At 41.2% G+C, this 27,891-nt stretch overlaps 1 protein-coding gene across 1 annotated transcript; it reads left to right on the forward strand.

Annotated features, from left to right (window-relative positions):
* Nucleotides 1-1,526: 1,526 nt before the first annotated feature.
* On the forward strand, nucleotides 1,527-27,865 carry LOC135204210 (dnaJ homolog subfamily C member 10-like). Its single transcript, XM_064234314.1, has 5 exons — nucleotides 1,527-1,761; nucleotides 2,111-2,272; nucleotides 3,254-3,530; nucleotides 3,633-3,831; nucleotides 18,286-27,865. The coding sequence occupies exons 1-5, from the start codon at nucleotides 1,701-1,703 to the stop codon at nucleotides 18,517-18,519; spliced, it is 933 nt and encodes a 310-aa protein (XP_064090384.1). The 5' UTR covers nucleotides 1,527-1,700; the 3' UTR covers nucleotides 18,520-27,865.
* Nucleotides 27,866-27,891: the final 26 nt, after the last annotated feature.

Raw genomic sequence — 27,891 nt, forward strand, 5'->3', positions numbered from 1 at the left:
CGCTCTGGCGACGGCGAAGAGGGTTAGCGAAATTCAAGTCATAAGCAAGCACATTGGGTTCAAGGATCATAGTGCAGTTTGTTCCTTAAGTCCTACGTTCTTAGCAAAGAACGAGAACCCTTCCAACCCTTGGCCGAGGACGTTCGAGATCAAAGGGTTGTCGGAGCTAGTGGGACCTGAAGCTGAGAGAGTCCTGTGTCCTGTCAGGGCTCTCAAGTTTTATTTGCAGAGAACCAGAGCATGCAGAGGCTCTTCGGAGAACTTGTGGTGCTCTGTGAAAAAACCAGATCTTCCGATGTCGAAAAACGCACTGGCGTTCTTCTTAAGAAGTACTGTTAAGGAAGCCCATGAAAAGTGTAGTGAAAGTGACATGGAGCTTCTGAAAGTGAAAGCCCACGAGTTGAGGGCTATTGCTACTTCGGTGGCTTTTCACAAAAATATGGCAATCAAAGATATTTTGGGCGCCACTTATCTTATTGGCGAAGCAATTCGGTGTTCGCTTCACACTACCTGCGGGAGGTGAAAGCAACATACGAAAATTGTTACTCGCTCGGACCATACGTCGCTGCAGACACTGTTTTGGGGGCAGGAGGTAGCGCTCATCCTATCCTTTAATGGTTAGGGGAGTTTTTAACTTGTGTTATGGTTGTGGGGTTGACCGCCTGCGGCGGATCTCCCTTCCATTAGCTTAGTCTAAGTGGGATACTTTTGGTAGGCTACGCCAGGTGGTTTGGTTTTACTTCGTTGTCCTCATTTGTATGGTCAATGGTCTAGTCACGTCGTGGTCTCGCCCCTGTTGACAGATCATCTGGAGTGCACCAGCTTTATAGGTCTCTACCTTGCTGGCAACTCTAGTAGCACAAGCAGACTTACGCGGCAGTAACCACGAAGTCAGCTATGCTAACAGGTAAGGAACCAAGATATCAATTATCTGCATATATATGTTTCCTAAAATCTTCTATTCTGTCTACTCCCACCACCAAAGGTGGGATTCAGCTATATATATATCTGACAGGTAAGTTTCATGAACAAAATGATATTGTAATGATACAATTAAGTTTGTTCATACTTATATATACAGATATATATAATCAAGTACCCACCCACCTCCCCTCAGGAGACAGTGGAAATAAAAATTATGAATAGAAAATGGGAATGGTTCCTGATACCCGCCTCCCAGCGGCGGGAATGGGTACTAACCACCTGACTCCCACTGCGTGTGTCGTAAGTGTTTAAATTTCTGTCGGATTCGGAAAAATACAGCTATATATATATCTGCCAGGTAAGTATGAACAAACTTATTGTATCATTACAATATCATTTTTGTTAATTTTACAAGCCCTGAACATACTATAGGGCAAAACCTTTCTTTTGAATCATACTCTTGTTTTTAAAAAATTGGTTTTTTATTTATAATATTAATTGATTTTGGTTTTTATTTTATAATATTAATCGGCCATTTTGTCTAAGATTGATTTCTTTTCTTGGTAAATTATGGAAATAAAAAAAGAATTTAAAGTCTACAAGGGAATGTCTTTCACTTTTAGGGGCGCTTGTTGGCTCATGACATAGCGGTGTTTGCGAGGGAAGGGGCCTCCTCCACCAAGTTCCAGATCCTCACTCCTCAAGAATTTCCCAAAGTCCTCCAGGATGGCTCAACATGGTTCGTGGATTTTTATGCTCCGTGGTGCCCACCCTGTATGAAGTTGCTGCCTGAGTTTAGGAAAGCCAGTAGACTTGTTGCAACTTCTGTTAACTTTGGTTAGTGTTCAGTGTGTGTTTGGAGAACCTTTTCAGTGTAGCCCTGCAAGGGTTTGCTTCCTTTATCCTTTAATTAGGTGCTAAATCTAATGAATATTAAGTGCTCCCTTTCATAGTTACAGGCTTTTAGAATTCAGCACTCTATTTTTCATTCTTTAGAGTATGGTTTTCACGAAGTATAAGTAGAAATATTACATAACTTGGTTTTCACAAAGTATAGAGTTATTACATAACTTTGTATAATTATTTTGTTACAATATTTATATTTCAAAAACAGAAACTAACCTTACAGAAGCCTTAACTACTAAGTTGTGCAGTGATGCCCATATAATTAAAATTTTGTTTACAGGGAGTATTGACTGCACAATGCATCAGGATTTATGCACAAAGTTCAACATTCGTCAGTACCCAACAACAATCCTCTACAATCAAAGTGTGCCTCACGAATACACAGGCCATCACAGTGCAACTCATCTTGTTGAATTTGTCAATGATACACTGAATCCTGTTGGTATGTAACTCTGCTGTTATCTTAGTACAGTGGACCCTTGCCTATTTGCAATTGTAGATTCGCAGCTTAACCCACGTGCAAGTTTTTCTGTAGAATGTATATCCACATTCACAAAAAATTCGCCTATGAGCAGTATTTTTCGTAGAGAATTATTCACTAATTACTGTCTTTTCATATAATTTTCTTGACTAAATGCATTTTTTGTGATAAAACTATTAGAATACTCAGGTATGAGCATTTTAAGAGGGATTTTGGTGTTTGAAATGTCAAAATAGACAGTTATAAGCATTTTTGGAGGGTTTTCAAGTATTCACGGATTTTAGCTATTTGTTGGGGTTTGTGGTACACATCCCCTGTGGATACAAGAGGTTGACTATAAGTCCTTATTTTAATGCTGTTTTTGTAGTAATGGATAGGATTGTATGTGAGGCCCACTTTTTCTTTTTTCATATCGTTTACTTTTAGTTTCTTCCATCATTTGAAAGGTAGTGAGTTCTGGTCATTAGCTGTAAAATGCTCTTTACTTAATAATTTATTGCTGGTATTTGATAGTTTAAAAATTCTGACAAAATGAACAATATTGTATGTATTATGTTAATGGTTTTAGTTACAGCATTGACTTTTACTAAATTGAGGGAATTGCATAAGCCCTAGTCTTTTCATTGAGATATTTTGATAACATCCATCGTTTTCCTCCTCCACAGAAATTTTTTCTTTGTATACATTTAATTTTCTGTCCTCCATTTATTTGGCAGAACAATCTGGTACACTAGTTTATTAATAAAAAAGTTTTTAAAATACTTACCTAAAGAAAGTTATGAAACTATTACTTTTACCTAAAGAAAGTTATAAAAACTATTACAGATCCAGTTAAGCTTAGCCATGCCTGATTAAAAAATTTTTTTTTGAGTACTTGAAAGTTAATCTAATGGAACTGCTATTTTATTTAATCTAATGAAATTGCAATTCTATTTTTTTCAGTGGTAAGCCTTGACCCAGACAAGTTTTCAAAATTTGTTGCAAGCAAACCACAAGGTGAGGTTTGGGTAGTGGACTATTTTGCTAATTGGTGTGGGCCTTGTTTAAGCATGGCTCCTGAATATAGAAGATTTGCTCGCTTAGTTGCTGATATTCCTGAGGTCCATGTTGCTTCCCTTGACTGTGCTGTATATGGCGATCTTTGCAGAAGACAGGGCATTAACAGCTACCCAAGTGTTGTGCTATATCCATCTGAAAGTTATGGAACTCGCAAAACTGTGTAAGTGCTGCTTATTTGCTTCTCTTCTGTTTTTAATTAGTAGTTGTTGTGACATGGCTGCTGGAGCTGATTTTCTACTGAATGGTCAATTCCTCTTCACAGAAAATTCAGTGGATGGTCACGTGATGCAGACTCATTTCGGCAGTGGTTGTATTCAAGTCTCCCTTCACGTGTGACAGAATTAGATGACAGCTCATTTGCAGAGGCCCTTCAGAGTAGTGTGCCATGGATTATAGATTTTTATGCTCCTTGGTGTGGACATTGTCAAGTGTTTGCTCCTAATTTTGAAGACATTGCTAGAGTAAGTATTGATTGCTAGAGTAAGTATTGATGTGCTTGAGCAAAAACAAGAGGTTAATGACATTATGTTGTTGATGACTGCGTTAAGAGGGAACTAGTGTTTAGTCAGTGGTTCTAACAAAATCTGTATGTACTCAGAAATTGAAGTTGACAGTTGATCCTTTTTATCCTTGAGGATGAGGTTCTCAGCTCCCTCTCATCTTATAAAATATTAATAATTGCATATAGAATACTGAGTAAATACTTATATTATAAATACTGTCAGTATTTGTAGAGTTATAAACTTAACTTATGTGCTAGTTTATGGTAGCCTTAGCCTTGAAAAGCATATTATGTATGTTTAATATAATTTTGCAAATGCTGACAGTATTTGTAAGTATTAAATATTCTGTGTGCAATTATTTGAAACCACAAAACAGAATACTTTTGCAAAATAACCTGCCATCATCTTAAGCAGTGGCTATGTTTTAGAACTGTATATAAGATTGTAGAAAATGTGTTCATGAAACAATAAGTAACTTCCCTTACAAAAAAGGAAGCAAAAGTTGATTTAACACCAATCTTCTCCTCCCTTTATGATTTTTACAGTAAGATAAACCCCTGCTTGTTGTTCCTGATCTTAGATATATTGTTTTCATACATTCAACTTACCTGTCAGATATATACATAGCTATCGACTCCGTCGTCCCCGACAGAAATTCAAATTTCGCGGCACTCGCTACAGGTAGGTCAAGTGATCTACCGCCCTGCTCTGGGTAGCAGGACTAGGAACTATTCCCGTTTTCTAATCAGATTCTCTCTGTCGCCGGTAGTATCAACATTGTTGTTACTTCCTCCTGACTGGAATTCTTTTTTCACAACGTTTTTGATCATCTTTCGACTGATTTTTGGTGACGTACTTGGATCGTTGTTTGGCATTCGCTATCGTGGACTGGTTTTTGGACTTCGCTTTGGATTTTCGTGAATATGTCTGATTCTAGTGTTAGCTTCAGAGTGTGTGTGAATGAGGGCTGTAAGGTGAGGATTCCGAAAGCTTCGGTAGATCCTCACACTACATGCAGTGGTTGTAGAAAGGTTGAATGCTCAATTGAGAATACGTGTAACGAGTGTGAGAGATTGAGTGCGCAAGAATGGAAGAATCTGACTTCTTACTTGAAGAAGTTAGAGAAGGATAGAGAGAGGAAGGCGGCTTACAAAAGCCGGAAAATGTCTAGTAGTTCTGTAGCTTCTTCTTCTTCTCTTAATTATGCCCATTCTGTTTCAGCCCGTTCACAAGTTTATCCCTCTGATTCCGCCTCAGAAATAGCGGAACTCAGAGCTTCCCTTCAAAAAATGCAAGAAAAAATGGAAGCATTAGAAGGTAAGAGAAGTGAATGTGGTTTCTCGAGTGATGTTAGTGTCCCCAGTGTAGTGGAGGGGGCGTCTGGTCGTCCCTGCGACGCTCCCAGGCCTAGACCTCTTCCAAGCTCCCTGGCCCAGAGGAGAAGGAAAGTCGAAAGCCTTACGGGGGTCGTGGGGAATCCCCAACGATCAGGCGTCCCTTCGGCAGAATCGTATACATCTCAGTCTGCCAGGGACAGCTATAGAAAAAGCGTCCTTCGTGAGTGCTTTTCATCTTCTAGTTCGCCTTCTCCGAGAAGAGGATGGAAGGAATCGAAGCTTTCACGTCCGCTAAAAAGGAACTGGAAAGAACCTGAGCTTAATTCTAGCCCCGAGCGCTTCTCTGAAGAGGAGGCGCCTTCGGTAATCAAGAAAGCTAGAAAGGATTTAGATCCTTGGAAGGGAAAAGACTCTCGAGCGCCTTCCAGATCTCCTTCTCCTGATTCGAATGAGCCTTCGACCAGGAGAATTTTGATGAATGTACAGGAGCAAATAGCGTCTTTGGTAGGAGTACTTTCTAAGGAGCCTACTCGTAAAAAGGATGACAGGTTTCCGATTAAGAGATCCAAATACCGATCTCCTGTCGGGCGCGACGAACCCTCCATGGGAGTTGTCGCACAAGCGGCCATCTCTGGGGGGAGCGGTGCGTTAGGCAGGCGAGATGTGGGAAAGGAAGTAACTCCTACCAAGCGTCAGGCGCCAACTAGGAGCCAGGCGCCAAGTAGGCGCAAAGAGCCTGACTTTACTGTAGATCGTTCTAGGCCCAGATCTTCATCCAAGCAACAAGAGCCAATTGGAGAAGAGAGAACTCCTGATAGGAGTATAGCGCCCGCTAAGCGCAATATACTTGCTATTCGAAAGGCGCATTCCATGAGCGATACTCCTACCAAGCCTCAGGAGTATTCGGAACTAGATGCGCCTTCCGTAGGTCAGGAGTATTCGGAAGAGATACTCCTGCCAAGCGCCTTGATTACTCTGGCCTCGATATCCTCCAAGGCGCCAGGAGTATTCTGGACTTTTTACTCCTACCAGGCGCCAGGAGTATTCGAAGCGCGATGCGCCTACCAAGCGCCAGGAGTATTCTGAGCTTAATACTCCTAACAGGCGCCAGGAGTATTTGGAGCGAGATGCGCCTTCCAGACGGCAGGAGTATTCGAAGAGTGTAGCGACTGTCAGGCGCCAGGAGTATTCCAAACAGGTTACTCCTACCAGGCTCAGGAGTATTCTCAGCGAGATACTCCTGCTAAACGCCAGGCGCATTCTCCTCGTGAAGAGCTTGACATCCGACAGGAGTCTAACAGGCGTAGAGCAGTGATACGTGACTCTCCTAATGATAACGTAAGGAGAGAGTTACTCCTAGCCCATCTCCTTATAGAAGTGCTTCTTCTTCGGAAAGGAAGAAATCTAGAGAGGAGACAGAGGAGGGAAGGGAGCCTTCTCCTTCCGATCCTATTAATTTAGATGACGTCTCGGAGGACGAAGTTACTAACAGAGAAGGGCTCTCGAATTACAAAGTTCTTTCTGCTCTTCTCTTAGAAGAATATGGAGATGCATTAACTCCAGCCGCTCCTCCTTCTCCTCGCTCTCTATTTTCAAGTACGAAGGCACACAAGTCTTCGTCTTTCCTGAAAATGAAGCCGGCTATATCCATGAAAAGGGCCTTACAATCGCTGGACTCCTGGATCAAGACTAAGAAGGAGTTAGGAAGGACGATCTTTTGCATGCCTCCCGCTAAACTAAGGGGCAGGAGAGGCATATGGTACGAAACGGGAGAAAACATGGGATTGTCTCTGCTTGTTTCAGCTGAATCGGACTTCTCCAGTCTCGTAGACTCGTCGAGGAGACATGCCTTGAATTCAGCAAAAGCAACATGGGGTCTTTCGGAAATGGACCATCTCCTCAAGGGACTTTTTCACACCTTAGAAGTATTTAACTTCCTAGATTGGTCCCTTGGGGTCATTGCTAAGAAGTCCCATGAAAAAGAACAACTAAGCCCTGAAACCTTGCATAGCATCCTTACATGCATAGATAAGGCGGTTCAAGATGGATCGGCGGAAGTGTGCTCCCTCTTCGGTGCGGGAATACTAAAGAAGAGAGCGGTTCATAGTGCCTTTCTCACTAAGGCAGTCTCTCCTTCACAGAGATCCGCCTTGCTGTATGCGCCTCTCTCGGAGCATTTATTTCCTTCGCAGTTGGTGAGAGACATTGCCCATTCGCTAACTGAGAAAGCCACTCAGGATCTTTTAAGGCAATCCTCAAGGAAGAATAGACCTGTGGCTAGTGAGGAAAAGAAAGCATCTAAGCCAACTCAACAACAGCAGCCCTTTCGAGGAGGCGCTCAGGCTAGATCCATCGTCAGAAGGAAATCAACTGAAAAAAGGGGAAGATCTGCCTTCCGTCCCTTTAAGAAGGGAAAATGAGAAATCTTTCCTCCAGACACCTGTAGGAGCCAGGTTACAATTCTTTGCGGGAGCATGGGAAGACATAGGATCCTATCCTTGGTCAATGTCAGTAATCAAGAAGGGTTATTATATCCCATTCAAGGACAGACCCCCCTTGACAACGTCACCGAGGGAACTGTCAGCCAGATACAAGGACCCTGTTCTGATGGATACTCTTCGTCAAATGGTGGAGCAGATGTGGGACAAAAGAGCAATAGAGCTGGTACTGGATCAAAGCTCCCCGGGGTTTTACAATCGCTTGTTTCTCGTAGCGAAAGCCTCGGGGGGATGGAGACCGGTACTGGATGTAAGTTCGCTGAACAAATTCGTACAACAACAGAAGTTCAGCATGGAAACGTCTGCCTCAGTACTTGCAGCTCTCCGTCAAGGAGATTGGATGGCGTCTCTAGATCTTCAAGACGCATATTTCCACGTCCCGATTCACCATTCGTCGAGGAAGTACCTTCGTTTCATGTTCGAGGGAAGGATCTATCAGTTCAGGGCCCTGTGTTTCGGCCTTTCTACGGCTCCCCAAGTCTTCACAGACTTAATGAAAAATGTGTCAAAACACCTTCACATGAAAGGGATAAACGTCTCCCTATACCTGGACGACTGGCTCATCAGGGCCAGGTCTCAAAAGCAGTGTCTGGAGGACCTGTCAACAATCCTGGATTTGACAAAGACATTAGGATTAATCGTGAACCTCGAGAAATCCCAGATGGTCCCCAGCCAGAACGTAGTCTATCTGGGGATTCAGATGGATTCTCGGGGTTTTCGAGTATTTCCTTCTCAAGAGAGAGTAAGGAAAGGCTGTGCCATAGTATTGAACTTCTTAGAGAAAGAGCGTACTTCAGCGAGGGAATGGTTGAGCCTTCTGGGGACCCTTTCCTCGCTCGAACAGTTCTTTCCTCTAGGAAGACTGCATCTCCGTCCGCTTCAGTACTTCCTGAGAAGCAGTTGGAGTTGGAAGACAGGACAGCTCTCGGACACGTTTCCGATCTCATTAGAAGTAAAGCAACAGTTAAGGTGGTGGTTGACCCCCTTGGAAGAAAACAGAGGAGTATCCTTAGAAGTTCGGAACCCAAACCTGACATTGTTCTCAGACGCGTCGGAGACAGGTTGGGGTGCGACTCTAGGGTCCGAAGAAGTGTCAGGCACCTGGTCGGAAGAGCAGGTGTCATGGCACATAAATTGCAAGGAGCTCTTTGCGATTCACCTCGCGTTAAGGAGCTTCGAGCAGATAGTCAGAGACAAAGTAATTCAGATAAACTCCGACAATACGACCGCTCTGGCTTATGTCAAGAAGCAAGGAGGAACTCACTCTTTCGCCCTATACGAACTGGCAAGAGATCTGCTGATTTGGGCAAATCAAAGGAATGTGGTCCTTCTAACGAGATTTGTTCAAGGGGAGAGGAACGTGAGAGCGGACAGACTGAGCAGGAGGTTCCAGGTCCTTCCTACAGAAGGGACCCATCCACTCGGAAGTTCTGTCAGACCCTTTGGTATCTTTGGGGGAAACCACAGATAGATCTATTCGCCACGTTTCTCTCCAAAAGGATAGACACATTTTGCGCCCTGGTAGAGGATCCCAGGGCTTATGCTATAGACGCCTTTCTCCTGGACTGGTCAGGGCTAGACGTGTACGCTTTTCCCCCCATTCAAGATTCTGGGGGAAGTAGTCAGAAAGTTTGTGGCCTCGAAGGGAACCAGAATGACTCTGATAGCCCCATATTGGCCATCCCGAATTGGTTTCACGGAGGTAATGGAGTGGACAGTGGACTTCCCCAGATCTCTTCCAAACAGGATAGATCTGCTCAAACAACCCCACTTCGAGAGGTACCATCAAAATCTACCCGCTCTTGCTCTGACTGCCTTTCGACTATCGAAAGATTGGTCAGAGCGAGAGGGTTTCTCGCAAGGCGGCAAGCGCAATTGCTAGAGCCCCGCAGATCATCTACTAGGCAAGTGTACCAATCGAAGTGGGAAGTTTTCAGAAACTGGTGCAGGTCGAAGAAGCTGTCCTCTTCCAATACCTCTGTAACCGAAATTGCGGATTTCCTTCTTTTCCTGAGGGAAAAGTCACATCTCTCTGTACCAACAATTAAAGGATACAGAAGTATGCTTTCGTCAGTCTTTAGAAACAGAGGCTTAGACTTGACGAATAATAAAGATTTGCACGATCTCATCCGCTCTTTTGAAATGTCCAAGTCAGTAGAGCCTAGGATTCCGAGCTGGAACTTAGATGTGGTTCTGAAATTTCTATCCTCGGAAAAGTTCGAACCACCTCATACGGCTTCATTCCGTGATATCACTAGAAAGTGTATATTTCTTCTATCTCTGGCTACGGCTAAAAGGGTCAGCGAGTTGCACGCCCTTGAGTCACGAGTTGGTTTCAAAGAAGATTCTGCGATTTGTTCATTCCAGACTCTTTTTCTTGCCAAAAACGAGAACCCTTCGAATCCCTGGCCTAGGAGTTTCGAAGTAAAAGGACTTACTAGCCTAGTAGGCAGAGAAATAGAAAGATCACTTTGTCCAGTTAGAGCACTGAAATTCTATCTTGACAGAAAGAAGCGGTTGGGAGGCTCACAACATGGTCTTTGGTGCTCGGTAAAAGACCCCAAGAGACCTATGTCTAAAAATGCTTTGGCCTTCTTTGTTAGAAGTGTAATTACCGAGGCTCATAAGAACTGCCCAGATGACTTTTAATCTATTAAGAGTAAGAGCTCATGAGGTAAGGGCAATCGCGACATCAATTGCGTTCCAGAGAAATATGTCACTTAAAAATATTTTGGACGCAACCTATTGGAGATGCAACTCAGTATTTGCATCTCATTATTTAAAAGATGTGCGAGTAACGTATGAGAAATGTTTTTCTTTAGGTCCATTTGTGTCAGCACAGACGGTTCTGGGTAAAGGAGAGAGCACCGATCCTTAAATATGTGTACGTAACCCTCTTGTCGGATGTGTTCTCGTGTTTCCTGTGCATGGGAGGGTCAGATGTCGCACTGGCGGCCTTCACTTCGCTTCATTAGGAAATCGAGTGACAGCTGACTATTAGAGGGGTACAAAATTTTTATTTTTATACATTCAACTTCCCTGCCAGATATATACTTAGCTATAGACTCCGTCGTCTCCGACAGAATTTCAAATTTCGCGGCACACGCTACCGGTAGGTCAGGTGATCTACCGCCCTGCCCTGGGTGGCAGGACTAGGAACCATTCCCGTTTTCTAATCAGAATTCTTCTGTCGCCCGGGCCATCAACATTGTTGTTGGTTCCTCTCGATTGGTTTTTCTTTTTTCACCGGCAATTGATCTTCTTGACCGACTTTTGGTGACGTATCTGGATTGTTGGATTGGCATACGCTTTTGTGGACTGTTTTGTGGACTTGATTTTGGAATTTTCTTTAATAATGTCTGACTCTGGAATGGTTGTGAGACGTTGTGTGAATGTAGGCTGTAAGGTGAGGTTGCCGAAAGCTTCGGTAGACCCTCACACGGTATGCAAGGGTTGCAGGGAGTATGAATGTTCTTTTACTAATACTTGTAAGGAATGTGAGAACTTGAGTGAGAACGAATGGAAGAATCTAACTAATTATTTAAAAAAGTTAGAGAGAGAAAGAGTGAGGAAGGCTTCTTATAGAAGTTTAAGTAGTTCTAGATCTGAACTAATTCCTAGCTTGGGATCTTCCCCAAGGGTAAGTATTGCTACTTCTCCTTCCATTGCAGCCCCTTCTCCTATTGCAGAACCTGTAGATTCAGCAAAAGAACTTGCGGATCTAAAAGCAGCCTTCAAGTTGATGGAAAACAAAATGGCTGCCATACAAGGTAAGGCTAGTGATTATTCAGTGGACAGTGATATGAGTGTCCCCAGTGTAGTGGAGGGGGCATCTGGTCGGCTCAGCAACGCTCCTAGGTCTAGACCTCTTCCAAGCTCACATGCCCAGAGGAGAAGGAATGTTGAAAACCGAAAGGAGGTTGTGGAGAATCCCCACCGATCAGGTGTCCCTTCGGCGGTTTCTGTGACACCCCAGACTGCCAAGGATCGCTATTGTAAAAGCGTCCTGCGTGAGTGTTTTTCGTCGTCGGGATCTTCATCTCCGAGACGTGATTGGAGAGATTCAGATCGATCTCGGCCACTCAAGAGGAGTTGGAAGGCTCCGACTATTGATTCGAGCCCAGAAAACTTCCCTGAGGAGTCTCCCTCGGGAGTGAAGAAGGCAAGAAGAGCCATTCTTTCAACCAGAGTGAGAAGGAGGCAGGAGGTGGAGGCTATGGACTCCTCCCCTCCTCCCGAAGAGGATAAAGAGGAGGTTACGAAGAGATTCATGATGGCGATGCAAGAGCAGATTTCGTCTTTTGTAGGAGTTCTGTCAAAGGAGCCTCCTAGAAGGAAAGACTCTTCCCTTCCGATCAAAAGATCCTCCAGACGTATGGAGGTATCTGCCGCCAGGATCGATACTCCTACTCGAGGTGAGGTTTCCGGTACGAACCTGGATGAACCTATCAGACGTCTGGCACCGGCCAGGAGTGAGGAGTCACCCAGGAGGCAGGAGCCAAGAGCCAGGAGTGAGTGGAGTCAACCAGGAGGCAGGAGCCAAGAGCCAGGAGTGTGGAGGCATCCAGGCAGGAGTCAGGAGTCGGGAAAAAGGAAAGGGGGGGGGGGGGGGGGGAAAAAAGGAAGGGGAAAGGGGGAGTTCAGGAGTCAGGAGTCAGGAGTAGGAGTCGGAGGGTCAGGAGTCAGGCAGGATCAGGAGTCCAGGAGTCAGGAGTCAGGAGTCAGGAGTCAGTAGTCAGGAGCCAGGAGTCCAGGATTCCAGGAATCAGGAGTCAGGAGTCAGGAGTCAGGCGGTTAGGAGTCAGGAGTCACGGAGTCCGGAGTCCGGAGTCCGGAGTCGTAGGCAGGAGGCAGGAGTCAGGAGCCAGGAGGCAAGAGTCAAAGAGCCAGGAGGCAGGAGTCGGAGACTCGTTCCTGGATTTATGACTCTTCTCCAAATAGGAGCTCCTCTCCTTCAGAGCGTAGGAGGTCTTGGAAGGACTCTCCCTCCAAACGTGAACTTTCTCCTTCGTCTGATCGAGGGTTAGACGAGTTGTCTGATGACGAACCTCCTGCTAATGAGGGACTCTCGAGTTATAAAGTCTTAGCCTCATTATTGCTTCAAGAATTTGGAGATTCTCTTAGTCCGGCGGCTCCTCCTTCTCCTCGTTCTCTCTTTTCGAGCTCGGCTACGGCAAAATCTTCGGCCTTTTTGAAAATGAAGCCTGCTATATCGATGAAGAAGGCACTCCATTCTTTAGATTCTTGGATGGACAAGAAGAAGGAGTTAGGAAAGACGGTATTCTGCATGCCTCCTTCCAAACTACATGGAAAGAGAGGTATTTGGCTCCGAGCCAGAGGACTGCTTTATTGTTCGCCCCTCTATCGGATCATCTGTTTCCTTCTCAGTTAGTGAAGGATATATCTCGCTCGCTAACTGAGAAGGCGACACAAGACCTACTAACACAAACGTCCAAGAAAGGACGCCCTGTAGTGTCGGCGATTAAGAAGGACTCTCGTCCTCCTCAGCAGCCCTTTCGTGGAGGTACAGCGGCTCGCGCCCCCTGCCAGAAAGAAGAGCTCTGATAAGAGAGGAAGGTCTTCCTTTAGGCCCTTCAAGAAATCCAAATGACTTGTTGCTCCTTCAAGCACCAGTGGGCGCCAGACTCCTGAACTTTGCAGGAGTATGGGCAAAAAGGGGAGCCGACCCTTGGTCAGTGTCGGTCCTAAAGAAGGGATATGTAATCCCCTTCGAGAAACAGCCCTCCCCTAACATCTACGCCTCGGGAACTGTCAGCGAGGTACAGAGACCCGGTAATGAGAAAGACTCTCCTTCAAATGGTGGAACAAATGTGGGAAAAAGAGGCCATCGAACTTGTGCAGGATCCACACTCCCCGGGATTTTACAATCGCCTTTTTCTAGTACCAAAGGCATCGGGGGGGTGGAGACCAGTTCTGGACGTAAGCGCTCTGAATCGCTTTGTTCAGAAAAAGAAGTTTCGCATGGAAACGTCCGCCTCAGTAATGTCGGCTCTTCGTCCAGGAGATTGGATGGTCTCTCTGGACTTGCAAGACGCATATTTCCACGTTCCCATTCACCATTTGTCAAAGAAATATCTTCGTTTTGTAATAGGAGACAAGATCTTTCAATTCAGGGCTCTGTGCTTCGGTCTGTCTACAGCTCCGCAAGTATTCACCAACCTGATGGCGAATGTGGCAAGATGGCTTCACCTAGAGGGAATAAACATCTCCCTCTACTTGGACGACTGGCTGATCAGGGCCAAGTCGGAGATTCAGTGCTTGGAGGACTTATCAGTAACAAGGAACATGATAGAATCGCTGGGATTACTCGTGAACCTCGAGAAGTCGCAGCTGATCCCCAGCCAGAGCTTGGTCTATCTGGGGATTCAGATGGATTCTCGGGGTTTTCGAGTATTTCCTTCGCGAGAAAGAATCACTCGAAGTTTGTCGAAAATCTCGAGCTTCTTAGAGAAAAAGAACAGTTCAGCGAGGGATTATCTGAGCCTCTTAGGGACCCTGTCCTCACTAGAAAAGTTCTTCTCTCTGGGGAGGCTTCACCTTCGCCCTCTTCAGTTTTTCCTGAAAGGGGTGTGGAGTTGGAAGACGGGACAACTCTCGGACATCTTCCCGCTTCCACAAGAGGTAAAGGATCATTTGAAGTGGTGGATCCTCCCTCTTCAAAAGAACGAAGGCGTATCGCTTGCCCTGCAGAACCCAGACCAAGTGTTATATGCCGACGCTTCGGAGTCGGGATGGAGCGACGTTAGGAGCAAGGGAGGTGTCAGGCACCTGGACAAAGGAACAGGTGTCCTGGCACATCAATTGCAAGGAACTAGTGGCCATACACCTAGCCTTAAAGTTCTTCGAAGAGATAGTCAGAGGCGAGGGATACAGATAAACTCGGACAACACCACGGCTCTGGCTTACATACGCAAGCAAGGAGGCACGCACTCTTTCTCCCTCTTTCAGTTAACAAGACACCTGTTAACCTGGACAGAAGAAAGAGGCATAACTCTCCTCACAAGATTTGTTCAAGGCATCAAGAATGTGAGAGCGGACAGACTGAGCAGGAGGAATCAGGTCCTTCCCACAGAATGGACTCTACACGAAGAAGTGTGTCGAAGTCTTTGGTCCCTGTGGGGGAGACCTCACATAGACCTGTTTGCGACATTCCTCTCCAAAAGAATAGAGATCTTTTGCTCTCTAGTGGAAGATCCGAGAGCCTTCGCAATAGACGCGTTTCTCCTGGATTGGTCGGGTGTGGACGCATACGCCTTTCCCCCGTTCAAGATCCTGGGGGAAGTGCTCAGGAAGTTCGTAGCTTCGAAGAACACGAAGTTGACGCTAATAGCCCCATTTTGGCCAGCCCAGGAATGGTTCACAGAGGTACTACTGGAGTGGATAGTGGACTTCCCCAGATCTCTTCCAAACAGACCAGATCTACTCAGACAACCCCACTTCGAGAGGTTTCATCACAACCTCCCAGGTCTCGCTCTGACTGCCTTTCGACTATCGAAAGACTTGTCAGAGCGAGGGCTTTTTCTCGCAAGGCTGCGGGCTCTATCGCTAGAGCCCGCAGAGCTTCGACGAGAAGAGTATACCAATCAAAGTGGGAAGTCTTTAGGAGGTGGTGTAAGAGTCAGAAGCTGTCTCCTCCAGTACCTCTATAGTGAATATTGCCGATTTCCTCCTCTTTCTGAGAGAGGAATCACACCTTTCTGTCTCAACAATAAAAGGATACAGAAGCATGCTGTCTTCAGTATTTAGGAATCGAGGGTTAGATATTGCAAGCAACAAAGATCTACACGATCTAATTAGATCCTTTGAAACTTCAAAGGCAGCTACTCCTAGAACACCTAGTTGGAATCTAGACGTGGTACTGAAATTCCTTTCATCGGATAAATTCAAGCCTTTACATCTGGCTTCCTTCCGCGACGTCACTAGGAAATGCTTATTCCTGGTGTCTCTCGCTACAGCCAAGAGGACGAGCGAATTGCACGCTCTAGATTCCACAGTGGGGTTCAAAGGAGATGCTACCATCTGTTCTTTCCAGACAATGTTTCTGGCAAAGAACGAAAACCCGTCAAAGCCATGGCCCAGAAGTTTTGAGGTAAAAGGCCTATCTAACCTCGTAGGCAGAGAGATAGAGAGGTCTCTCTGTCCAGTGAGAGCTCTTAAATATTATTTAGAGAGGAAGAGACAGATGGGAGCTTGTCAACAAGGTCTTTGGTGTGCGGTGAAGAACCCCAAAAGACTCATGTCCAAGAACGCCTTGGCTTTCTTTGTGAGAAGCGTAATTACGGACGCTCACAAGAACTGCTCGGAGGAATCCTTCGGTCTTCTAAAGGTCAAGACCCATGAGGTGAGAGCAGTAGCAACGTCCTTGGCGTTCCAAAAGAATATGTCTCTAAAAAATATCATTGAGACTACATATTGGAGTGCAATTCAGTGTTTGCATCTCATTATCTGAAGGATGTGAGAGTGACCTATGAGAAGTGCTTCTCGCTAGGTCCATTTGTATCAGCAGATACAGTGCTGGGTCTTGGAGCAAAGACTGATCCTTAAATATTGTGTTTTATCGTACATAAACCCTCTTGTCAGATATGTGCTTGGTTTTCTATTAGCAAGCTCACTGATGTCGCACGGGAGCATAGTGTCATTGCTGGTAGGGGATCAAGGGTATGTATGGCTAGTAGGGGAGTACAAAATTTTTTTTTGTATATTTTGTAATGAAAGTGTAATTATGTTTCGAGTTTTTGGTTGTTTGTAAGGAGTTCGGGGATAACTCCTTGCAATCTTAGAACTAACATGGATGTTAGGATCAGGTGATCGGGATCGGTGTTGTGCTCCTTGAACAAGGTGTATTGTCATGTTAGTGGAAATAGCACCCAATGACAAAAGGCCTTTTAGGCTCTGCCGAGTAAGTGGATAAGACCCCCATTGGCAGAACCCACAAGAACTCTTAGCCATAGATCAATATCTCGCTGAGGCTCTTGAGGCTAAGCAGACTCCAAGGCAGTAGCCGCGAAGTCTTCAGCCTAATAAGGTAGGAACCAAGGTTTATTAATACCTACAACATATGTTGTTTACCTGTCTATTTCAGTAGTTAGCTGTCTCTTACCCACCACCAATGGGTGCTAATCAGCTAAGTATATATCTGGCAGGGAAGTTGAATGTATAAAAATGATATTGTCATGTTACAATAAAGTTTTATACATACTTACCTGACAGATATATACGATTAATGGCCCACCCAGCCTCCCCGCAGGAGACAGGTGGAAGAGAAGAATTCTGATTAGAAAACGGGAATGGTTCCTAGTCCTGCCACCCAGGGCAGGGCGGTAGATCACCTGACCTACCGGTAGCGTGTGCCGCGAAATTTGAAATTCTGTCGGAGACGACGGAGTCTATAGCTAAGTATATATCTGTCAGGTAAGTATGTATAAAACTTTATTGTAACATGACAATATCATTTTTGTATGTATGAGTTTCGAGTTTGTGGTTGTTTGCTAAGAGTTTGGGGATGACTCTTAGCAATCTTAGAACTAACACGGGTTAGGATCGGGTGATCGGGATCGGTTGTGTGCTTCTTAAAGAAGGCGTGTTGTCATATAAGCGGATTAGCACCCCTTGACAAACGCCAGTTAGGCTCTGCCGAGTAAGTGGATAAGACCCCATCGACAGACCAGCAAGAACTCTTGGCCACAGATCACTATCTCGCTAAGGCTCTTGAGATGAAGCAGACTCCTGGGCAGTAGCCACGAAGTCTTCCATCTAATAAGGTAGGAACTAAGGTTTATTTATACCTACAACATATGTTGTTTACCTGTCTAGTCAGTTAGTTAGCTGTCTCTTGCCCTCCACCAAAGGGTGTCAATCAGCTATGTATATATCTGACAGGTAAGTTGAATGTATGAAAATGATATTGTTATGATACAATAAAGTTTCATACATACTTACCTGGCAGATATATACAATTGAAGACCCACCCAGCCTCCCCGCAGGAGACAGGTGGAAGAGAGAATCTGATTAGAAAACGGGAATAGTTCCTAGTCCTGCTACCCAGAGCAGGGCGGTAGATCACCTGACCTACCTGTAGCGAGTGCCGCGAAATTTGAATTTCTGTCGGGGACGACGGAGTCGATAGCTATGTATATATCTGCCAGGTAAGTATGTATGAAACTTTATTGTATCATAACAATATCATTTTTCAAGTGTAATTATATTGATACACTTTGCAATCTAGAGCATGTTCTCTGAAACGATCTGTTACATTAGTGCTTAGTATTGCTTTCATCAATATTCATTCACAAAATCTATATGGTTAATTATAAGACAACACCTTCCATGAATTTTCTCTCTTTGTTTTCATTACATTGATTTTCATTTTTCTCCTCCCCATTCCACTCTACCATCCTATAGAAATTTCTAAGGGAGTCTTGACACCATTGATGTATTTTATGCTATGTGGCATTTGGCCATGAAAGCTGGATTTTCCGTATAGATAATGAATGACTGGCTACAGTTTGGCGTATATTATCAGTAAAACAGAAATCAAATAAGATCTCTTATTTCAGGAATTAAAGGGAACTGCCAAGTTTGGAAAGCTGAACTGTGAAAGGTACGTACATGCTTGCAGAGGGGCCAATGTTAGAGCATACCCAACGGTGCGACTGTACACTGGGTCACTTGATGGGAGTCGCCAGAATGTTAATGGTATCACTTTTCCAAATCTTCTAAAAGAAGATATAATTGCACGTGTTCCAGGGTATTTGCCATCAAGAAGAATTAGCAAGCACGATGAATTATGATGAGATAACGTGATGTAAGTCATGCATTTAGTTTTCATTTTGTAAGTAGTTTGTGGATACTCTGCCCTCCTGAGGAGATAAATGCAGCTGTTAATCATTTAAATTTGACCAGTCCTTGTGGGTGATTTATTAGCGTGTCTAGTCAGAGTATGACAGAGCAAATCTAAATCGGGTTTGAATTCTTTTCACTAGTCTTTCTTAGGTTCTTAATACTGTAATCTTAGTCCTTTACTCTAATTTCCTATCAATTGATCAAGTGAAAGTTAAATGAGCCTTTGAATTGAATTTCTCAAGTGCCATGTAGTGCATAAATTTTTAGTGCTTGATTGCAATTTGTTATTTGCTTAGTATGCTTTTGAGCACTTCCATGTATTGCATAACATGAACAATTAGGTTATATTTTTATACTTAAGAGCATTGCACATGTATTTATATATGTTTTACTGAATCTCAGTATTTTATATAAATCATATTTTTGTAGTGCTGGGACCTTTTGCTTTACAAGTTACTTGAGACATTTGAAGAAATTAGACCATTTCTGTACTGTGTTGGTAATAGCCCATAAAAAATTGTGGTGCTGAAGCACTATTTATTTATAGGAATTTATAGGTTTATTTAAGAATTTAAGTTCCTTGATAATTAGTTTTGAATGAAAGGTGATTGTAAAGATTTATGAGAATAATTGATGAAGCTAAAGTGTATTTTCACATACAGTACATTTATTGGTTTCAGAAAGAAATTGACTTAGATCGACTTAGTGCAAGCAAAATAATGTTATTAAAACATCTTCAAAATATTGATTAGTATTGGTATTTTTGAGGAACAGTTGGTCAGTGAAGCAATAAATATGGAGGTAACAGAACTAAGACATATAGGAATACCCAGGAAATTGTGGAGAAAGGGGATAGATAATGGCCTAGATCTAATGGGAGTTAAGATAGAAAGAGCACAGGAAAGAGAAGAATGAAGGTAGCTCATTTCATGTCCAGCCCCCTAACCCCTTAAAGGAAAAAGCTGATATGAAAATATTCATGATAATAATGATTTATGGGGTCAGGCATGAATGAAAGTCACCTCAGCATAACTTTAAAACTTAGAAACTTATACATAAAGTTTAGATATTAAGTTAGCATGTGAAATGTATCAAACATTTACGTAACAGATATAGGGAATTAAATGATAATGAAAGGCTTGGTAAGATTGTTTTTCATTAATTGAAGAAAAATTGTGATACAAGGAATTTTATTAGTGTGCAGTTTTACTGTTCCCAAATGTCGACATGGAAATGTGATGTTTTTTATTTTATATTTGTGTTAATAAGTGTTAAAAATATTTGAAATTTGAATTAGTACTGGGTGGTAATTGTAACAGATTTTCTAAATGTTTCAAACTGTTTATATCCTAGGTTTTTTGTTTTGTAAGTATTGTGTGGCCTTATCTATGTTGGTTTTTAATTTTTTGGGTATTGCAACCTTTAGTTGTGAAAATCAAGCATACAGTTTTGTTAGTGATGTGTAATGAGCCCCTATTTTCTCTTGAGCTGCTCATCTTTGATGGTGTGGTATTAGTTGTGAATAGGTATTGGCTAGGGAAGTTAGTCTTGCTTTATGATGTCCCGCAAGGAGCCCTCAATAAAGGATTGCCCACACTCACAGAATTACTTGATAAGAGTTGTTTTTGACTAATTAAAGAGATATTGTGATAAAAGAAGATTGTTATTAATATACAGATTTACTGTTCCCTAATATGGATCTGAAATTGTGATACTTTTTTGTTTTACATTTGAGTGTTAACAATTGTATTTACTGCCTGATAAACGTGACAAATTTTCCAAGTGCTTCAAAATGTTTTATGTCCTAGGAATTTGGTAATATAATTCTCACAACAAATTGGGTGTTTCGTTTTGCTACTGTTATGTGATCATATCTTTGTTGCTTTTTAATTTCCTAGGTTTTGCAGTCTTTACTTGTGAAAATCGTGCAAACAATTTTCTCCGTGCAATGTAATGAGTCCCCCACCACCCCCCATTCAGCTTGGATGATTTGGTGTTAGTTGTGAATAATTATTGGCTAAGGAAGTTGTTCTTGTGTTAGTTTGCAGCTTTGCTATTCCCAGGCATTGACCTGGAAATGTGATATTTTTCATTTTTCACTCGAGTCTTAGCAAGTGTTAAACATGCAAAATTGGAAATTATTGCCCGATAACCGTAACAAATTTTCCGTGTGCTTCAGTGTTTGTATCCTTGGAATTTAGAAATAAGCCTTATACTGCACTGGATTTTTTGTTTGTAACTTAATATGGCCTTTATGCTTGTTGGTTTTTAATTTTATAGGTCTTGCAGCTTTGAGTTGTGAAAATCATGCTAACAATTTTGTCAGTGTAATGTAATGATCCTTTAATTTAATTTGAGCTGTTCAGCTTGGATTGCATTATGTTAGTTGTGAATAGTTATAGACTAGGGAAGTTAGACTTGTATTATATACAGTGGGGTCTGTCATGTAACCATTAGTACAATTAGCTAAAAGATATTTTCAAGTTGGTGGTATTTATTTTCTTGCCATGGCAGTTCATGACAATTTTGATCTCCTAAGTAGGGCTACTCCTTGGATGAAGAGTGTTCTTCAGAAAGGAATGATAATGGTATCATTCTTTGGTTGATATCTGTATTCTTGTCTAACACCCCACCATACCATTTATTAAAGCTTGAATAAAACAGAATACAAAAATCACTTGCCTAAATCTGTAGGGGCCTGATTGGATTTACATTAATTGTATAGAATCACGAGGTGGTTAGCATCAAAACTTTCGTTCCAGTCGTACACGGTTATTATTTCCTCGACAGAAAGATATGGAATTTATAGCAGAAGCCAGTTATTGGCAACAGTTATACTTCTAAAGTTATAGGTAGTTTGAGTATGGACTATTTAAAGTCATAACTCTGCTTGGATATTCTTATCATGCTTTTTACCTATTCTGTTCTTCATATTCTTTATATTATAAGTGACCACCACTGTACAATTTAATTTTTGAAAGCCTCATACTTGAGACATGGCTGAATATTTTCTGAGGATGTTTTGAACATATACTGCACAGGAGAATCCTTTTAAAGTGGAAAAAACTTTATATCACACCTAGTGTGTTGGATTACAATGGTTACTTTTTACCGTGTTAGAATATTACACTGTTGAAATTGTTCAGATAATGTATAATGCTTTAAATTAGCAGTACGTATGTGATCATCATACATAAACTATTGGTCAACTTTCATACATGTACTGTATAGTATCTATTAAGATATGATTTATGGTCCCTAGTAGTAATTTATACTTAACTTAATCCAGAAGTGTTTGAAAGCTCATGATAGATTTTACGACAAGTTACCCATCTGAAAAAAAAAACAGGTTCAAGGTTTAAAAGCAGTTGTAATTACAGTTACAATTAATGTAAATGAATTGATCCTTAAATGGGGTTTAAATGAAGTGACCTAACTCGGACCGAAAGAATATGGAAAACAAAAGCTCAGAAAATGGATAACTTGATGTAAGTTATAAACCCAAAACCCATGACAGCAGTTAAGCGAGACACTAAAGATCAGGAAAAGGAATACGTAAATCCTTACATTATAAGTGAGGCTGACCGGGTCTAGACCCTGCCAAGGTGGAAGTTATCTTTAGCACTCCTTATGTTCCAGTAAAGGATGACCAAAAGATTTACATATACATACTATACAAATTTTTCATGTTTAGTCATGTATAAATTCTTTAGTTTCTTTAGAGATCTAATATATGAATTGCCTATGTTCTCCCGAATTCTAACCATATTGTGCCTTTTGAAGGTTTTTATCTTTTTATTTTTCATCTCTGGTAATATTAGTGTTCATTACCATATTTTATAAGCTGCTGTTATTTATTACTTATTAGGTTTTTTATTTATCAGTGCTTTGATACATAAGTGTTGTACGTATTACAAAACCCTTACACGCTTAAATAGAAGTTTTTAAAAAAATTATCCGTTGGGAGAATAAAATCTTAATTGTGAATTAGGATTTACAGCTTGGTGCTTTTATCACAGGATGAAATTAACCTATAAATAGCTTAAGGGCTTTTTTGTCTTCCATTAAGTTTTGTGGATACTACATTCTTCTAATGCCATTGTAAAGGACAGAGGAAACAATTAATACTACTGTTTAAAAAGTATAGATTTGGATCTTCCCATTGTTACTCAATAGTTTCATTATGTAAAGTTTGTCGGTTTGCAAATATATTTTTATTATTTTGTTGACACTGCTCTTTGTTGCTTTTTGTAAAACAAGAGGTACAATAATGTCTTGTAAGCTCTGTTGGTTATATATACGTATTCCAGTTTCCATTAATTACTAAAATGTTTAAAACATTTTGATGAATCTTCATGCAGAGGTGTACTAGTTAGTCTTAGCACTGTAATTATGGTGTTGCTAGTATGAATCAGTACAATATTGTAGGATAGTGTATCCATTGGCAAGAAGTGCTGGTAGCCAAAATAATGAGACAGCTTTAATGAGCGTAAAAAAGTAACAACTTTAAAGAGACAAAACACTTAAATTTGTATAATCTAATGTACACAAACTGAAGAGCTGTATGTATGTATTTAGAGATTTTTTGTGCAATTATTAGATGCACTAGAGCTGGAGTTAAGACAGTGGTAGGTAATGAGAAGAATGAGGAAAATTATTTGTGCCCATCAAAGATCAATGCTGAGCCCATTCCTGTTTATAATAGTAATGGAGGAAACTATCGAGTAAAAGGGAGGTGTTTGGGAACTGCAATTTGCAGGTGACCTAGTGTTCACAGCAGAATATAAAGAAATACTTAAAAAGTGGAAGATTTGGAAAGAACAGAGTACTGGAAATAAATTTAAATAAAATAAATCTTATAGTAATTGTAGAAGAATTAAAAGGCAAATGTACAGTCAGAAAAGTTGTATGATGCTATGATGAGAAAGGTGTTGGTTGAACTCATTAGTGTAGCAAATGTAAGTAGTGATGTCAGGTGAGGTAAGATTACAAAATATAGGTGCAAGAGATTTTCAGTGCCTGAAATGTGTGACATAACAAATGGGAAGGGAAGGAAGTGGAGAGTAATGCTGTGAAGAGCAACAAGTTGGAAAAGAAGTGAAGCATTTCTGTTCTCTTGAGGACATGCACATTATAAAGTAAGACTACTGGCAAGTAAAAAATTTTCTACTAGTACAGAGAGGAAAAATGTAGGCACAGACAAGGATTATGGAGATTTTGAAAGTGTGATCATAGAAGGATAAGATTCATGGTCACCATATTGTGGGGAGGATCATCTTATGAATGAGGAAGTAGTATGGATGTGTGGCGTCCAGAGACTGAAAAATAGTTAATCAGAGATTGAGATTATTTCACATGTGTTGAGCAGGAATAAGGGAAAGTTACTCAGAAAAATACCAGATCTGGGAGTAGCGGGATGAGGACTTAGGAAGGCTGAGGTGGATAGATGAAGGCCTAGATGTTAAAGTTCAGACAAACAGAACAGCAACAGAGGAAAGTGAATTAAAAATTAATTACACCTTTTAATCCCATAAAGTAAAAATCTGATAAAAATATTTATAATTATAGATTAACACCTTGAATGCTAATAATGAAGGAGTAAAAGCATCAGTCAAGATTGCAGAATTTTCAGAGGCCTGGTTTAAAGTTTGTCTTTCCCTCTGAGTGCACTTATAACACAGGAACAGGTACATGTTGAGCATTTTACGGTTGTTTGTGAATCTTAAAAGAGTGACCATTGAGCGCAATAACTCTAAAAGAATTTCACAGCAAATGTATTGGGAATGTTGAGAAATATTCAAGTGTCATGATTTTCAAGACACTTGGTGACTTGGTGCTGGTTTTCTTTACATGAAAATTACGTCAGTATATTTTTTAATGGTGTATGATTCAGGATATAGGTTTTTTTATTTTAATCAAGGGCACTTTTATTTTACAAATAGTAGAGGTTTTTTTATTGTAATCAAGAGCACTTTAGTTTACAAATAGACAATCACAAACAAAGTAGAAAAAATATGTGTAATTTTATACACAATTTTAGTTTGTTTGCATTTCTTTCGTTGAAAATCTTGATTTTACATAAAGATGTAAAGTACTTATTGAGAACATACCACTTTAATTAAAAGTGGACTTAGTGATGAGTGCAAATGTTTATGAGTAAGATAACTAGGAAAAAAAACCCTTGATACTGCTGATTATGTATGATCATCCTTTGAATTTTAGTACATAAATCCTCTTCTTATGGGTTTAAACAAATAGTTCAGCACAATCTCTGCGTTTATTAAATTAATGAATGTCTGCACATTGGTGATGATTAAGACAGTGGTACAGAAGAATTATCAACACTAGGGAGTTTCTTCTTCCCATTAAGGACAAACTGCTCTAGCCAACACTACCACCAATAAAGTAATTTCCAGGGTTCTTTATTGCATTGTTTTGGTCATTCCAAGAATTTTGTTCTCCACTGTTATTTAAAGTGCACATCATCTTAACTATACTCTGTTTTTTTCCATCTGTCCATCCGCCTGTGGTGTTTTTGTTTGGTAACACTGCGTCCTGGGCTTTAGATATTTACGCTATGTGTAAGTTTTAGGTAAATAAAAGGATATCCGGGTGTACATTTGCAACTGAAAAGTGTTTTAATAATTTACTGTATGCGAATTACACCGTTAATATTCGAAATAGGATGTTATTATAATCGTTGAATGTAACTATCTAAAGCCCGGGACGCAGTGTTACCATACGCAAACACCACAGGCATATGGACAGATGGAAAAAACCGAGTATAGTTTAGTTGAAACAAAGGAATATGACCTAAGAAAAGTTGAGAAGTAACACTTTTTGTGGAGAAAATGTTCTCCATCATTTATGAAGTGTAGAATGATGTGCAAGGCCTTTTTCCCCAACTTCCTGTTTTTTTAGGTGCTGTTAAAATGTATTTGGTTATTAATTTCTTGTATAATAAATTAATGGAAGACATTATCATGAAATCTCAGGCATTTTAATGTCAATAATGTTAATGGATGTGATGCTGGGAAACAGAGTTTATCCTTAATTTTAAGGTATTTTATCAAACTGCATTGCCAAAAAACAGACCAGAGTAGCTTTATGTTCTCGATCATTAACCACACCATTGCAAAGAGAAGAATCTTTGGTAGGTGTAGGATACACTGTTGTAGCAGGTTACCTTTGACCTCTTAATTGGAGCCTTATCATCTTTATGATGGACTGGAACAGGTACAGGAGACAGAGATGGTTGAGATAAGGGGCTAACACTTTTATGATCACGAACACTCATGTGTAAGGGAGATACACAGCTGTGTAGAGAAGCCGGCAAAGCACACTTTTCTCCCGCAACTCTTCCGTGGTCACGAGCACGTATGTGTAAGGGGGAGACATGACCATGTAGAGAAGTTGGTGATGCACTCCTTTCACTCACAGAAGACCATGCTACAAAGTTTGCAATTCTCTGTTGATTTGAGGGCGAGGAGGAAACAGACGAAAAAGCAGGAGATTGGGAGAGAGCTATCTCCCTCTTAAGACTTTTGGGGAAGAACCACTCCTCCTAAGACTCTTCTTGCCAGAGAGAGCAGAATACCTCACTCGCAAAACAGTCCAGCCTCTCAAACATAGCTTGAAACAACATCTCCACTGGCTCAGGAAGAGGAAGAGATGATTTCCCTACAATGGAAGGAAGAGATGCCACCGCAGCCGACATCATAGGCTGAGAGGAAGGTGGGAGTGACGTCGTGACATCTCGAATGGCAGTGTTGGTGTAATGATAAAGGGCAACCCAGTATGCGTCAACGCTGATATAGGCATCCCGCTAGGAGGCAGTACACGAAAGCCAAAGTAATGTAGGCCTGGGGGTAGGGGGACCGCCAATGGGGCTGGCAGCAGGGTACTAGCCACCAAGAAATGCAAGAGAATACCATCCAAGGAGGGGGAACCCAGTAGGTCTAGAGTTCCCTAAACAGCTGCCATCTTGTTTGATTCAGAATCTGAAGTAAAGGAAACAGAAGGCGTAGCCTCCTCCCTGATTCTAATTCCAGGTGTTTAATATTCCATATAGTTCTTTATGAATTTCGTGAAAGATTGGTAAACTGGAGGTCCAGACATGTACCATGCTGTTCATGTGGTCTTTCAGTTGGCTACTCAGTCATTCTACAGACAAGTCACAGCACTGTTTTCCAGATCAGTGAAGACCATGAGTGTAGTTAAGGAGAAAGTAACCATGAAACTGATGTACAAGGCAAGAATATTTGAAGTTGCTAGTATCAGTTCATCGGTATGTATAGTGTTTGGTAAAAGTACAAACATCTAACATCAAATACAGTCCCTCTACCATTTTAGATGGTGCATAAACTGTGCTTCACTGCATCACCACACCTTACATAAGGTGATAGGTGGAAAGGACAGCCAGTAATACAAAACCCTTCCCATTAAAGCTGGATCTGCCTTGCAAATTCATTCTCTGATACGGAAAAGGAATGCGGTGCTTATGTGTGAATTTAAGAATTTTCATTAGTTTTAGGAAACCTGAACCATTTCTTTTAATCTGCATTACTAATTGCATCCCCACTCCTTTATTCATGACACTATCCAACTGTTTATTGACATAACTAGTGAGGGTTTAAACTGTTCTACCTTTATTCTCATTGGGGGTTTGTTATACAGATTCCTTTCATGGTCAGCTTGTTACAATAATAGATTTAATGTTAAGAGCAACTCTGCAAGATATATGACACTTAACCCTGACTGATAGAAGCACTCCATTTCCACAGTTGTGTGCATAGAGATTTTGGATGTTCCTTTTCTGAAGTTCACTGTGTAGTGAAATAATTAAGAGACACCAAGAAGTGTAATGTCTCTGTAGCATTAAGAAAAGAATCTCAGGTTTCCTCTTGTCCATTGGTATAAGTTGAACAAAACAGTATTCAAGTAACTTCCTTTCACCACAGCTGAAAAATAAGAACTTATTGTAATTTTAAGCTTATTCATTCAACTGAATTATTTTGTATTGTTTGATACAAATTCAAAATTAGGCTCAAAGAGAATTAAGTTTAAAGTTTCTCATTACATTTGGAACACATGTAGAATGGCAAAACTGGAAATGTAATATAAACTATTATATACTCTGTACTTGTGATCAAGAAGTATATAACTAAAACCAATGCAAATGTTACTTACATGTGATGTGCTTTCTATTTTCACCATATTTTAGTTTAATAGACATTACAGTATTTAGATGGAATAATTTAACTGTGATATGTTTTAGAATAATAAAAGCTACTTCAACATAATTGTTTCACTTTCTTCCC

The sequence above is a fragment of the Macrobrachium nipponense genome, chromosome 44 (assembly GCF_015104395.2).
Source record: "Macrobrachium nipponense isolate FS-2020 chromosome 44, ASM1510439v2, whole genome shotgun sequence".
Taxonomy (NCBI): Eukaryota; Metazoa; Arthropoda; class Malacostraca; order Decapoda; family Palaemonidae; genus Macrobrachium; species Macrobrachium nipponense.

Excerpts from the sequence above, each read along its gene's own strand:
- LOC135204210 (XM_064234314.1), top strand. The coding sequence starts at position 1,701 with ATGAAGTTGCTGCCTGAGTTTAGGAAAGCCAGTAGACTTGTTGCAACT. Across the intron at positions 1,762-2,110 it reads TGCAACTTCTGTTAACTTTG|GGAGTATTGACTGCACAATG; the intron begins GTTAGTGTTCAG and ends TTTTGTTTACAG. Across the intron at positions 2,273-3,253 it reads TGATACACTGAATCCTGTTG|TGGTAAGCCTTGACCCAGAC; the intron begins GTATGTAACTCT and ends TATTTTTTTCAG.